General features: G+C 40.7%; 1 protein-coding gene and 1 long non-coding RNA gene across 2 annotated transcripts in view; one reads left to right on the top strand and one right to left on the bottom strand.

Moving 5' to 3' along the window:
- Positions 1-9,848, bottom strand: part of LOC143982886 (uncharacterized) — a 96,362-nt gene extending 86,514 nt beyond the window's left edge. Inside the window, exon 1 of the long non-coding RNA XR_013274528.1 lies at positions 9,600-9,848. This is a non-coding gene — a long non-coding RNA (uncharacterized LOC143982886). The remainder of the gene's footprint in view (positions 1-9,599) is intronic.
- Positions 1-12,384, top strand: part of DCDC2B (doublecortin domain containing 2B) — a 44,473-nt gene extending 32,089 nt beyond the window's left edge. Inside the window, exons 5-11 of the mRNA XM_077481976.1 lie at positions 4,097-4,231; positions 4,334-4,373; positions 10,496-10,564; positions 10,637-10,784; positions 10,883-10,986; positions 11,875-11,941; positions 12,024-12,384. Coding sequence (XP_077338102.1) covers positions 4,097-4,231; positions 4,334-4,373; positions 10,496-10,564; positions 10,637-10,784; positions 10,883-10,986; positions 11,875-11,941; positions 12,024-12,025 — 565 coding nt within the window. The 3' untranslated portion in view covers positions 12,026-12,384. The remainder of the gene's footprint in view (positions 1-4,096; positions 4,232-4,333; positions 4,374-10,495; positions 10,565-10,636; positions 10,785-10,882; positions 10,987-11,874; positions 11,942-12,023) is intronic.
- The last annotated feature ends 2,323 nt before the right edge of the window (positions 12,385-14,707 follow it).

The following is a 14,707-nucleotide window of genomic DNA, read 5'->3' as shown; positions in this document are numbered from 1 at the left end:
ATATTGTAGCGAAGTGTAATTTCTTCAGTGTTGTCACATGAAAAGATATAATAAAATATTTACAAAAATGTGAGGGGTGTACTCACTTGAGATACCGCCTGAAGTGTATTAGAAACAGTACACCATCGAATGCACTGTATATATAGGCTACACGGAATGCAAAGTGTATATATATATATATATATATATATATATATATATATATATATATATATAGTTAGTAATAAAGAAGTGTATAAAGGAGCCCACCACCAAAGTGATTGAGGGCAGAGTTAGAATTAGCACTTATTCAAACCAAAACAATCAGATAATAACTAATTAATTTAAACACAATATAAAACCAGTCTGTGGCAGCTGTTAAATAAATCTTCAAACAAAGATCCCCCAAAACATGAAACAACCAAACAGCGCTCCTACATCAACAAATAAATAATTGATGTACAAACAAAAAAAGTTCACAGGGGAGATCAAAAGAATATTTTTCCGCTTTGCAATAGATTCTTAGGCACCCTCTCTGACTCTGTGTGCGAATCCCGCTCCTTGTGAAGTGGACACTTACCAGACCGAGGTAAGTGTAGAGCCTGAATGAATGATCTCATCAATCCTCTTCCTAGGATGTTGTTAACACTGATGGATGGTTCTGAGATGGGTGTGGCTGGACATCAGGGAAAGATTGGCTCGTCCTGCTGATCGCCCTGTCCATAATGTTCACCACCTGATCATCCTCCAACAGAGATCACAGAGATAAAGCTGTAATCTCATGGAACAAATTACAGCCCCATAGCATGATTCCATAAATGATTTATTGGTAAAACACTTTTAAAATCACATATACTGGATGCACAAATTCTGAATTTAATAGTTACAAAGGCTGTGCGCACGAATACCGGGTGATAGGGTATTAGCTGTAAAATGTCTCTTTCGGGATAACAGCTAATTGGAACCCCCTCTGGTCTCTCTCGCAGCTTCACTGACCCTGGTTACACACTGTGTGCTCAAAACCTGATGTGTTTTGTTGAACTGACTTCATCTGAGGTTAGGCTGCTTTTGGTTGGTCTTTTCTCCAGCATTTTTTGCATTTTTTTTTCCTCACAAAGGCAGAATTCGATATTATATATTGGTATTTGATGCTGTCATGTAAAAGTGAAAATGACCATTCTTTGAACATGCCAAAACATGTTTTATGCTGGTAGTACTAGCATTTGACAAACACATTTGTATAAAACTGATGCACAGCATAGTTTAGAGTCCTCCATACAATTGTTACTGAAGCAGTGAATAGATTTGAAAGACAAAAGGACCCCCTTAAATTGTCACTAAACCTACATCATAAAAAAACTATCAATAAATGGTGTATTACATGAGGTGCATACTCACTCACTATGAGATACAATTCTGTAGTCTGCAAAAAAACCTGGTTGATCCTGCTGCTCTCTATTTTTCAGCTGTGGTGGCAAGTTTGCAAATGCTCAGTTTTCAGTGAGTTTCTATGCTGAGCATTTCCTCCATATCACAGCTAAAGTCCCACATGTAGGCATATACACTGTTGTAAAAAAAACACGATACACAAATTCTATAAATTAAGTTGCAGTTCAGTGAGTGAAATAAGTATTTAATCCCCAAGCACAACATGACTTAGTACTTGGTGGAGAAACTCTTGTTGGCAAGCACAGAGTTTCTTGTAGTTAGTGACCAGGTTTGCACACATCTCAGGAGGAATTTTGGTCTACGCTTTTTTACAGATCTTCTATAAATCCTTAAGGTTTCTTGGCTGTCGCTTGGCAACTAGAAGTTTAAGCTCCCTCTATTAAATGTCAATAGGATTAAGGTCTGAAGACTGGCTAGGTCACTCCATGACCTTAATGTGCTTCTTCTTAAGCCACTCCTTTGTTGCCTCAGCGGCATGTTTTAGGTCATTGTCATGCTGGAAGACCTATCCAAGACTCATCTTCAGTTTTCTTGCTGAGGGAAGAAGGCTATCATCCAATATTTTATAAGACAATGGTACCACCCATTAGCGCCTCAATGCGGCAAAGTCGATCTGTACCTTTAGCAGAGAAACCACCCCAAAGCATAATGCTTCCAGCTTAGTACTTGACTGTAGGGATGATGATCTTAGGCTCATAGTCAGCATTTTTCCTCCTCCAAACATGGCGAGTTGAGTTAGGCTCCATGCACACTGAAGCTGATAAACTGCAGTTTATTGGCGTTTGGGCGTTTTTTGTAAAAGCCCATAAACTCCACTCTATGTTAGCCTATGTGTCCATGCACACATGGACGTTTTTCAGCTTTAATGAGCAGTGGAGTTTATGGGCTTTTTTCTGAACGCCAGAAATTCGCGTTCAAAGTGCCGTTTTTCAGCGGCAAAAAACGACAAACGCTCATTAACGCTCATTAACGCTCGTTCATTAGTGTTCGGCATTCTATTTTTCAATGCATTGTGGGATTTTTGGAGTGTCCTCTGTGTATTTTTATAAAAAACGCCCATTAACGCTAACGCTGTAAAACGCTCATTAACGCTCATTAACGCTAGTATAAAACGCTGTTAAAAGCAGGTTTTTCAACCAGCGTTTTCTGCCAGCAATATGGCGTCCAGAAATAGCTTTTTTGAGCTTCAGTGTGCATGGAGCCTTAATGCCAAAGACCTAAATTTTGGTCTCATCGGACCCAATCCTTTTCTGAATCATTTAGATGTTCATTGGCATGACTGTACATGTGCTGTCTTGAGGAGGGGGACTAGCCATGTTTGGAGGAAGAAAAATGCTGACTATGACCCTAAGAACACCTTCCCTACAGTCAAGCAGAGAGGTGGAAACATTATGCTCTGGGGTTGTTTCTCTCCTTAAGGTACAGACAGACATTACCGCATTAAGGGGACAATGGAAAGGGCCATGTATTGTAAAATATTGGATGAGAACCTTCTTCCCTCATGGATGGGTCTTCCAGCATGACAATGACCTAAAACATACCACCAAGGCAACAAAAGAGTGGCTCAAGAAGCACTATAGAAAATTTATGGAAGGAGCTGAAACTTCAGTTGCCAAGCAACAGCCAAGAAACCTTAAGGATTTATAGAAGACCTGAAGATCTGTAAAGAGTGGACCAAAAAATCTATGTTGTGTCCAAACCTGGTTACCAACATCATCCCTCTGTGCTTGCCAACAAGGGTTTTTCCACCAAGTACTAAGTCATGTTTTGCTTGGGGATCAAATACTTATTTCCCTCACTGAACTGCAACTTAATTTATAGCATTTGTTTTATGTGTTCTTTCTGGGTTTTTGGTTGATATTCTGTCTCTTTCATTTAACCGCTTCAACCCCCAGAAGATTTTACCGCCTTCCTGACCAGAGCACTTTTTACAATTTGACACTGCGTCGATTTAACTGACAACTGCATGGTTGTTCGACGCCGTACACACGTTTTTTGCGCTATATACAAAAAAATTGTGACACAAGCTGGAGGGGCGTGACTGGCAGAAATCTGCCCACACCATGTTATTGACAAAAAATAATAAAGATTTAATTTCAAATATATATTTGTATGACAATTTAAAACGTTTAAAAATGTTATTGCTATTATAATTATAATTATTTATTTTTACTCTGTATCCCAAAGGTTTTTTTTTTTTTTTTTTTTTTTCGAACAAGTAAACAGCAGCAGAGGACTAGAAGCTCCTCATGCTTACGTTTCCCTGCAGACAGGCTGGGAAAAAAATTAGGTCATGTGACAGCTGTATATTGATTAGGAAAAAGGTAGTTAGATGTTTTTTTTATTTTTTATTACATACAAATAGCCATCATCCAAATACAGAGATAGAAGGAACAGTGTAAATTGAACCGTGTGTGTGTTTAGTATCAGTTTTTTTTTGTATACCGGTAGTTTTTTTTTCTGTGGGCCCAATCACAGCCTTGGTTGCAGGTTTCTTTTGGCAACTCTGCAGAGGTTGCAGCCTCCAATAGCACATTCCAGTTTTAAGTTTCATAACACTTATCCTGTGATAGTAGGGGCTGAGCTTTAGCTATAAAGTATTTGTAAAAAATTGTTTTACTGTTATGTCTGAGTATGTATGGTTTAGTTAAATTTTTTTCTGTTCCAGGATCTGCACGCTGGATGGAGTCTCTATTTCTTATGGAGCTGAGCTGGTATCTGGTGAATATTATGTTGCAATGGGATCAGAGAGGTTTAAATGCCTCCCCTATGAGGAACTTCTAATGCCATCTGGAGCAAACAAGTATGCAGTTCATTGTAAATTTTTTAATAGTTGTTTTTACAAAATTTTGTATGCATTTTAAATCGTTTCATTTTCTTTGGATCATATGTATTTCTTCTTTAGAAGCCGTGCTGGTGTTAAGCGCAGGATTCCTAAAGTTGTGGTAAGCAAAAAGTTCCTTATGAAGGGGATAGCTTTGCGATCTTTTTAAGTACTCTGATGTATCATTAAGGCTGCTTTCACACTGGGGCGGGAGCGGCGTCGGCGGTAAAGCGGCGCTATTTTTAGCGGCGCTTTACCGTCGTTTTAGCGGCGGTCTGCGGGCGCTAGCGGGGTGGTTTTAACCCCCGCTAGCGGCCGAAAAAGGGTTAAACCCGCCCGCAAAGCGCCGCTGCAGCGCCGCTTTGCCGGCGGTATTGCCGCGGTGTCCCATTGATTTCAATGGGTAGGAGCGGTATAGGAGCGGTGAATACACCGCTCCTTCACCGCTCCAAAGATGCGGCTAGCAGGACTTTTTTCACCGTCCTGCCAGCGCATCGCTCCAGTGTGAAAGCAGCCTAAGCATGAAATGCATTATAATGATTTGCCGTATAACAAGCACCTTAGTCCTACATAAATTGACTGCTGTTTGGCTTTATCTGCTTTCATTTACATAACCAGGCTAGGCAGTGGTTGGGTACTTTTGGTGCTTAAAGTATAACTAAAGCCTCGTACACACTACTATTTTTTTTTCGTTCAACCCAGCAGGTGGAACAAAAACAACAACTGACAGCTCAGGTTGGAGCTACTGTACTAACAATTCAATGTTAGTACAGAGATCTCCCTTATTATGTTCTGGCAGGGGTATGGCCGCCTGAACACTCTGGCCAACACTCTCAGCTCGGCAGACCTTTTTCAGTCATGAGTCAACGACAGAAGCTGGCCGAAAATGAATAATAAAAATGCCATAAATATATCCCCTACTTTGCGCTATAACTTTTGCGCAAACCAACCAATATACGCTTATTGCAATTTTTTTTTTTTTTACCAAAAATATGTAGAAGAATACATATTTGCCTAAACTGATGAAGATTTTTTTTTTAATTATAGCAAAAAGTAAAAAATATAGTTTTTTTTTTTCAAAATTGTCGGCCTTTTTATGTTTATAGCGCAAAAAATAAAAACCGCAGAGATGATCAAATACCACCAAAAGAAAGCTCTATTTGTGGTAAAAAAAGGACATCGATTTTGTTTGTGTACAGCATTGCATGACAGCGCAATTATCAGTTAAAGCGACACAGTGCCGTATCGCAAAACGTGGCCTGGTCATTAAGGGGGTAAATCCTTCTGGAAGTGGTTAAACATTATTATTATTATTATAATAAAGTATTTATATAGCGCCGTCAGTTTACACAGCGCTTTACGACATTAGGGCAGACAGTACAGTTACAATACAATTCAATACAGGGGGAATCAGAGAGCCCTGCTCGTTAGAGCTTATCATTAAAGGCAATATGCACTTTGATATGTTCTTGTTGTTTTAGCTAGGTATTATTGTACTTGTATTCCCTGTGCTGTTTATTCGCCCCACCATGTAATGCTGGGCTCACATGACTGATCAATTCCTCATCTTTTGTCCATCTTTTGCCTGCCTGTCTCTAATCACCAAAGGGAAACATGTTCTGCGTCACAGCATCCAATGCATGCCTCATCACCCCCTCTGTTGCACATCACTAATGTGGGAGTGCTAATAAATTAACCTCCCTGGCGGTAATCCCAAGTGTGGCTCAGGGTTAAATTTCAGTACCATTAAAGGTAACCCCGAGCCACACTTGGGATTGCATTGCAGAATCCTGGTACAACTTACTTACCTTGTCACCAGGATCCTGCGATGTCCCCCCGCTGTGCTTGAGGGCTGTGTCCTCTGCCCGAAGCTCTGTGCGTCAGGCTCCGTTCCCTGCGAGCGACACAACGCATGGGGGTGTAGCCTGGTGGCTAATTCACAAAGTGCACAAAACATAACACATACAGTACACTGTAATCTAACAGATGACATTACTTTATCAAATCATTTCACCTCCCTTTTCTCCCTAGTGCGTTGCCCAGTGCCCTACATGCAGTTTTATATTATATACACTGTTCTTTCTGCCTGGAAACTGGAGATTGTCCATGGCAACCAAAAAGTGTCCCTTTAAATCAAAAGTGGTTTTAGACCAGCTAGAAAACAGCAATAGTAAATTGGAACACTTGCAGAATTGTGCGATAGTGAATCCTGTGGAAATTAATTTATTATATTATTATTTGGTATATTTATTTATTATATTATAATTTATGATTTTGTGTTTCAAACTTTATCATACCGCTTTGAGACGCAAAAATCTGACATAATCATACCGCCAGGGTGGCTACAAAAAAAAACAGCTGCATTAGTGAACTCTCTGTGGGATCAGGTCATTAACCACCTCATGACCAAAAAATAGCTACAGCGCAACTTTCTCCTTCTGGGAGGATGTCCATGGATGTCCTCCCAAGACCACGCTCCCTGCATGTCCCCTGGGGTGCACATTGAGCGTGCTCTGTGACCACTGTGTCCTTATGACACAACTGATCACAGATCGCAGTAATGGGCCAAGCACAGCGTCTGTTTACCATGTGATCAGCTTTTTCCAATCAAGACTGATCACATGTAAACAGAATTGCCAATTATAGGCAGCTTTTTCCTCACTAGCTGTCACAGCGTGAGGAAAGGAAAGCCAGTGACATAGATATTTTATAGATAGGCAACTCCTATCCTCATATTGATTAGTGGTTCCAAATTAACCACTTCAGCCCCGGACGATTTTACCCCCTTCCTTACCAGAGCACTTTTTGCGATTCGGCACATTGTCGTTTAACTGACAATTGCGCGGTCGTGCAACGTTGCACCCAAACAAAATTTACGTCATTTTTTTCCCACAAATAGAGCTTTCTTTTGGTGGTATTTGATCACCTCTGCATTTTTTATTTTTTGTGCTATAAACAAAAGAAGAGCGACAATTTTGAAAAAAACACAATATTTTTTACTTTTTGCTATAATAAATATCCCATTTTAAAAAAACATAAAAAAATAAATATTCCCTCAGTTTAGGCCGATATGTATTCTTCTACATATTTTTGGTAAAAAAAAAAAAATCCCAATAAGCGTATAAAGCGTATATAGATTGGTTTACGCAAACGTTATAGCCTCTACAAAATAAGGGATATATTTATAGCATTTTTTAATTAATTTTTTTACTAGTAATGGCAGCGATCTGCGATTTTGTTTTCATGACTGCGACATTGTGACAGACATATTGGACACTTTTGACACATTTTTGGGACCATTCACATTTACACAGCGATCGGTTCTATAAAATTGCACTGATTACTGTGTAAATGGCAGGGAAGGGGTTAACACCAGGGGGCGCTGCAGGGGTTAATAGGTTCCTAATGGAAGTGATTCTAACTGTGGGGGGAGGGGACTCACAAGGGGAGGAGACTGATCAGTGTTCCTCTGTACTGGGAACACACCATCGGTCTCCTCTCCACTGACAGGACGTGGATCTGTGTGTTTACATACACAGATCCATGGTCCTGCCATTTTCCCGGGCAATCACGGGTGCCCGACAGACATCGCAGCCCTAGGCGGCCGGGAATGGGAGGACGTCATATGACGCTCCCACCCAGGATGGGAGATCCGATCTGTGGGCATCATATGACTATGGGTGGGTAGGGAAGTGGTTAATAATAACTACTGCAGTAGGGAACAGACAAAAGTTATGCTCAGCATCTTTCCAAATAACTTTTCTCCTTTATTATGACGCATTTGAAGGGTTTTATTCACATGATTACGTAGGTATCACATTAATATTACAATTGTACGTTTATGGTAACAAAGGGCGTTACATAGGCAGGCTAATTCTAATTAGGACTCGAAAGAATGCAAAACATGTACTGAAAACATTATTAGTGCCGTGTGCACAGTGGGGGCATTGTGCAATACATATAAAATAGAATACAATTATAAACAGAACTTACAAATTTCCATTACAGCCAGTAACCAGCAATTCTGACAGGGCACGTTTACATTGATAATCAGGGCACTGATCGTCAGTGTCCTAATTATCAGTGGAGCCCCATCAGTGCCACCTATCACTGCAGCTTATCAGTGCCCATCAGAGCTGCCTCATAAGGTGCCCATCAGTGCAGCTTCATCAGCATACATCAGTGAAGTAGAAAAATTACATTTAAAAATTAAAATTAAATTTGCTAAATTTTATAACAGAAAACATTTTCGGTCTTTTTTCATTTGTTTAACAAAAAAATAAGAAACCGAGTGGTGATGAAATGCCACCAAAAGAAAGCTCTATCTGTCTAAAAAATATAAATTTCATATACATTATCTCACAAAAGTGAATACACCCCTCACATTTTTGTAAATATTTTATTCTATCTTTTAATGCGACAACACTGAAGAAGTGACACTTTGCTACAACGTGATGTAGTGAGTGTACAGCTTGTATAACAGGGTAAATTTGCTGTCCCCTCAAAATAACTCAACACACAGCCATTAATGTCTAAACCGCTGGCAACAAAAGTGAGTACACCCCTAAGTGAAAATGTCCAAATTGGGCCCAAAGTGTCAATATTTTGTGTGGCCACCATTATTTCCCTGCACTGCCTTAACCCTCTTGGGCATGGAGTTCACCAGAGCTTCACAGGTTGCCACTGAAGTCCTCTTCCACTCCTCCATGACGTCATCACATTATTAGATGTGGTGGCTGGATTGTTTTAGTTTTTTTCCCCACTGTTTTCCCCTGGTAATTCATAGAAATGTATTAGAGTACCTCCACTCTGGATGAAGAAGCATAAGGGGACCTCTGAACAACAGCATTGTCAGTCTGGGGGGAAGGTAGTGTTAAATGCAATAACAGATTTAAATACACTAACAAATTGAAGCTGAACTCCAGCTACAGCATTAGTTTCTTCTTTTAGGATAAAGGTTTTACATAATTAAAAGCTGATCATTGTAAGCACCCTGGTCAGATCACCAGGTGAAAAATAAAATAAAAAACAAAAAAAGGGAAACTAATGCAGCCATCATATTCAAGAATTGGTAAGCTGCAATATATTAATAATTGTTTGCGTTTAGGTTTACCTGTTTAAAATGAGCAGTGTCATGTCTCATGCATACTGTTTCTACACAAACAGAAATTATCCTGTGAACCTAGAAGTCACAAAATGCTTGTTAAATCCGTGTTTATTACCAGGCTATTTATATACAGCCTGTGGACGTCAAGCAGTTAAAGTGGATGTAAAGCCACACTCATCCTTTCTAAACTACTGCCATAGTGGTTATCTATAAGGATATACATGCTTTATGTATCCTTACCTGTCAAATGTCTCCCCTCTGTCTGTTATAAGACCCGAAAAACTGCATATTGTGTGGGTGGGTCTGTTGTCTGGAGCTCGTGGGTGGAGTCGTTATGTCAGTAGACTCCCCGGCCACCTCTACACTCTCCTTGGCCAGGCATCAATATTTCTTACACTGAACTTCTGCCGGTCTCGTGGATGTTGCCCCATGATCACTAACATCCAATCAAAACCCAGGAAAGTCACCACATGACTTCGGCATGCCCAATCATGCTGAGGTGTGGAGCAGCCAATCCTGGGAGAGCTGGAGAAGAAAGGAGGAGGGGATCTGAAGTACACACAATGTACACAGAATGCCTTTCTCGCGCTCGTGCATGAGATACGTAAATCACCTGCCACTCAGCAAGGGGGGAATGGATATCTATTTCTCTGTGTGTCTGTTTTTATCTCACTGAAAAAAGATAGGATTGTTTAGAGCTGGATTAACTTTTCGTCGCAAGACTGGGCACAGATGACATGAAATCTTATATTGTACAAGGTGAAAGCCTTAATTTTAAAAAAAAATCTGGTTTACGTCCACTTTAAAGCCTCTTGGTCCACAGGGTCCACCTGTAGCAGTATGTTTATTTTAAACATAAAGACACTCCTATTGTAAAATAATAAATACATAATAAATACACATCAGCACTATCTAATAGGCACTGGAAAGCTTTTGGTGTTAACTTCACAGCCTGTCCAATACAGCTTGGAGTCAGTGAGATGACCTTGAATTCTCCATCACCACCAGCATTGGTAAATTTGAAATGTCAGAAACAACACACTAGTACTAATATATGCAGTGGCCAATAGTTGGAATTCATAGTTCTTGTGTAATTAAAGAAAAAGAACCAATTTATGTCTTTTTTTTTTTTTTAGACTGGCAAGAACTATAGCGTATCTCATGATGGAGTTAGTGACTCTGTTCTACATGGCTTTCCAGTCCAGGTATGTGAATCTTACCCTTTTTTACCTGGACCCACAAAAAGCTTTAATGATTATCCTTTTATCATTGTTTAGGGAGATGACAGAAGGGTCCATTCAACAGGTGCAGTACCAAATTCTTCCAATATCAAATACCCAAGCAAAGAGGAGACTGTCTTTCATGCAAAACCAGTGAGGGTACGGCAAACCCAGAAAGACACACCAAACCAGAACGAGACCGGGGGTGAGTGGCTTCCCTGGAATAATCTATATGTTACCTGATTGGGGATCATTTGAGTTTTTTTTTTGTGTATAGAGTTTTTGATGTTGTTTTTTTTTCAGATGAAGGAGGGGTATTTAAAGTAAAGGAAGTACGACAAGAGCTTCATGGAGCCCAAGAAGTAAAGGAAGATTTTCATACACATGTGGAAATACCAGTAGACCAGGTATGTTAGAATCAAAACTGTAAACAGAATGCAGTATTTCTATGAATGGATAAGGAGAGAGGAGGGACAGGAAAACATTATAATCTCCCTTTATCCTTCAGACAAAATGTGGTCACGTGACTGGGTTGAGGTCAGGTATCATTGAGGAATATTCCACATTGTTTTCAAAAGCAAAGCTGAATTGTTTTGGCAGTGTGGAAGCAGGTGCAGTCTACTTGCTCCACTGCAGGTGCCACCACAGTTGGAGAGGAAGTCAAGGGTTACACAGTTCCTCTATGGTTTCCTGGGTCACTGGGGTAGCACCTGATTTGATGCTGATGCCCCATGTGACTCCAGCAGTCATCTTCGATCAGGCAGAGCCTACTTAAGGCCCTGACTCCCAGGCTTGGCACGCTTTTGGCGAGTTGTTTGAGTAGGGACAGGTAGGGTTTCAACTCCTTTGGACATCTTACCATTTGGGGCACTGGACAGCCAGGCCTTATTCTGCTCTCTTAACAGACACTGTCAACCCAGCTGATACCTGTCATCTTCATGTCATTGGAATTTGTGAGTGTAACTGGGCTGGGTTTTCTATTGCACTTGTCTGTGTGAGTTACTGTTGCTGCACATGCTGCACCTGACCTACAAGCATGTTTTGAGTCATTGTTTATCTGTACTGTGAAGCATTTGGCTGAATTTGAGCAAATAGTATAACTGTATACATTTCAAAATTCATCCCGCTGTTTCTGTCAGCAGCCATATTATCATAAACACTAATGACCAAGTTCAAATTGCAACTATATACTGTATAACCACTGGTACATATGCCCTAGATGCAAACTAATGCTAATGTGTCTGAGAATATTGGATCTAGTAAATAATATAAACAATGTTCTTCCTTTACTACAGAGAGAAGCAGAGATTGTGCAGGAAGAAAATGTTCCTCGAAAGAAGAGAGACCATCACAAAGAGAATTGTAAGATTCCTGAACTATATCTGAATTACAACTAGTATATTATGTGAACAGGATATTGTAAATATTAATTTCTTTCTTCTAGGACTCTAAACTTTGGACAATGAATACTCCCCTACTGCTTAACTCAGAAACAAGATGATGCCAGTTAAAAAGTAAAGACATAACAATTCTAGCTAAAATGAATTAAAACACACGTTGGGAAAGTGGCCTTCTTCATTCCTATATTTGTATTCCCCATTCAGTTCTTGACAGTCAGCTGAAACAATCAAATAAAATATTTCTCAATTCAAAATATTCAGTTATAGAATATAATATTTTATATCATTATTGTTAGGTGGACCACTTCCTTTTTTCTCCAGAAATATAGTGTAACACATATGAGACTTTTGCCTTTGATACCAATTTTTACTTTTACTAAATAAAATAAAAAAATGAAGACAAAATCTTGAAACTCCATTATTTTTCAATATAGCCCTATTGTTCTGGAATACAATAAATGCTTATACACACATGATGGATGCAGGGAGATGGAGCATGTACATCTGGATGGGAACTGCAGCACCCTCGCCCATAACTGCTGTCCCCTATGTTAATTCTGATATAGTTCAGCCCATTTTGATAAATGTGTATGGTACCCAGTTGGTACTTATTAGGGAAACATCCTATTATTTCTACAATGCATGCCTTGGCGTTCATAAACAAGAGACACAGTACATAAGGTGCACCAAGTGCACCATAATGCATATGGAGAAATCAATTACATTGGTAACTATGCACACCTATACACACAGGGAAGACATGGAGAATGCTTAAGGAAATATTTTAATGGGGACACTGGTTCTAGTAATCTGGGGGTCCCCAAGGAATTCCCTCAATTTTCAGGGATTTCCTCTCACTTCTTGTTTGGCTATGGGACATGAAGTGAAGGGAAATGTTTGCAACAGGACACAGATTGCGGAAAACAAATCTGACAGGGGTTATAACCCTCCTTGCCTCCTTTGCCTATAGTTTTACTTTAGTGTTGAAAATATTTTTATTGAAACATTTCAAGTAAAAACAATAAACAGTAACCATCATGAGGCAAATGCAGGCAGGAACAGTAACAGGAGTACATTTACGGGAGGCCGGCTAATGACTATCGGTCCCTGATGGGAAGCTTGGAGAGTAGAGAAGACGGCCTGCTCACCGATCCACGAGGCCACAGTAGTGAGAAATACTCATGGGTTACTACATGAGGCAATATTTAAACAATAACATAGAAAAGAAAGAAAGAGAGAGGAGCAAAGTAAAGAGGAGCAAGGCGGTATAGGGGAAAGCTAAATAGCAAGAGGAGAGGAGAGGAAAGAGGGAGGAAGGGGGGGAGGGGGAAGGAATATGGGTGGGGGGGGGGGTAGGGTAAGGAAGAGCCCACAGTGTCCTCATGCGTTAAAGATTTGGTTCATTAAAGTGTCAGAGGAAGAGAAGCGGAGCCAGATCGACCATTGAGAAATAAATTTGGCGTAAGTGTCATTGTCCAGTGCCAACATCTCCTCCATTCTCATAGTGTCATTCATAATCAACACCCACCGTGACAATGGGGGAGTGGTCGTCGTCTTCCAATAAGCAGGTATCAGCTGTCTAGCAGAGGACATAAAGAAACGGAGCAATCTTTGTCTCTGTGATTTAATAGATCCGGGCAGTATAGAGAGTAATGCAATTTTTGGAGAGATAGGAACCGGAATATCAGCTAAGAGATTATAACATTCAAAAACCTGTGTCCAGAAGGGGCGGATCCTCTCACAGTCCCACCAGACATGCATGTAAGTGCCGACTGAAGCTTCACAGCGCCAGCAGGTGGCTGGGGTAGACAGGAAAATCCTGTGTAAAGTAGCAGGGTCCCTGTACCACCTGGATAATAGTTTGTAGTTCTTTTCTTGGGAGTAGCAGGAGATTGTTGACTTATGTGTGAAATGAAAAGAGGTATGCCATTCCGGCACAGAGATGTCTTCACCCAGATCCGCAGACCACAGCCTGGTGTAATGTGGGAGTCGATCATGTGCTAAAGTCTGTAGTAGGTTATATAAGGAGGATAGTAAGTGTTTGGGAGTTTCTGGAAGCGAGCACAGTTCCTCGAAGTTGGTAAGCTTGCGATGTATTTGAGAGGAGGAGTGTAGGCGTTTGGCAAATGTGGACACATGTAGGGCCGTGAGCCAATCTCCGGAGTCTGTCACGGAGACCGGGGTCCCCTGAGAGGGATGCACAAATGTACGGGCTTGCGGCCATTCTGTGCGCTTAAAGGGGCCCCTGTACTTTGTGGTAAAGCAGGATGGTCAAAGAGGGACGTCAAGGGGCCCGGATCCGAGGAGAGAGTGGTGTTTAGCCCCGTCCTGTACCACATCGTCAGGGAGGCCAAAGTCAGTGGGGACAAGGATGTCATACGAGAGTAGTCCTGTTTATAACCCCATGGAAGAGCTCGGAGATCTACAGGAGAAAGGTCCTGTTCAACAGACACCGAGGCCTTGCAGGAAGGGCGAGAGAACCATTCTATGATGCAAGTCATATGAACGGCCTTATGGTAAGTCTCAAAGTCAGGGAGGCCTGTTCCTCCCATAGTCTTCGGGATCGTTAGTAGTTTAAATTTAACCCTGAGGAGGCCCCTGTTCCACATGAATCTGATTGCCAGCGAGCGTAGGGAGATAAAAAAATGATTTGGGGACGTGGATGGGGATTGTTTGAGATAAATACAGGAACTTGGGTAGAGTGTCCATCTTTAGGATATTAATCCGT

Source organism: Lithobates pipiens, unplaced genomic scaffold (genome assembly GCF_037356315.1).
Source record: "Lithobates pipiens isolate NorthernLeopardFrog02 unplaced genomic scaffold, aLitPip1_a1.2 Scaffold_16, whole genome shotgun sequence".
In the NCBI taxonomy this organism is placed as follows: domain Eukaryota; kingdom Metazoa; phylum Chordata; class Amphibia; order Anura; family Ranidae; genus Lithobates; species Lithobates pipiens.
The sequence above is the reverse complement of the archived record's forward strand: the minus strand, read 5'-3'. Positions and strand labels throughout refer to the sequence as shown.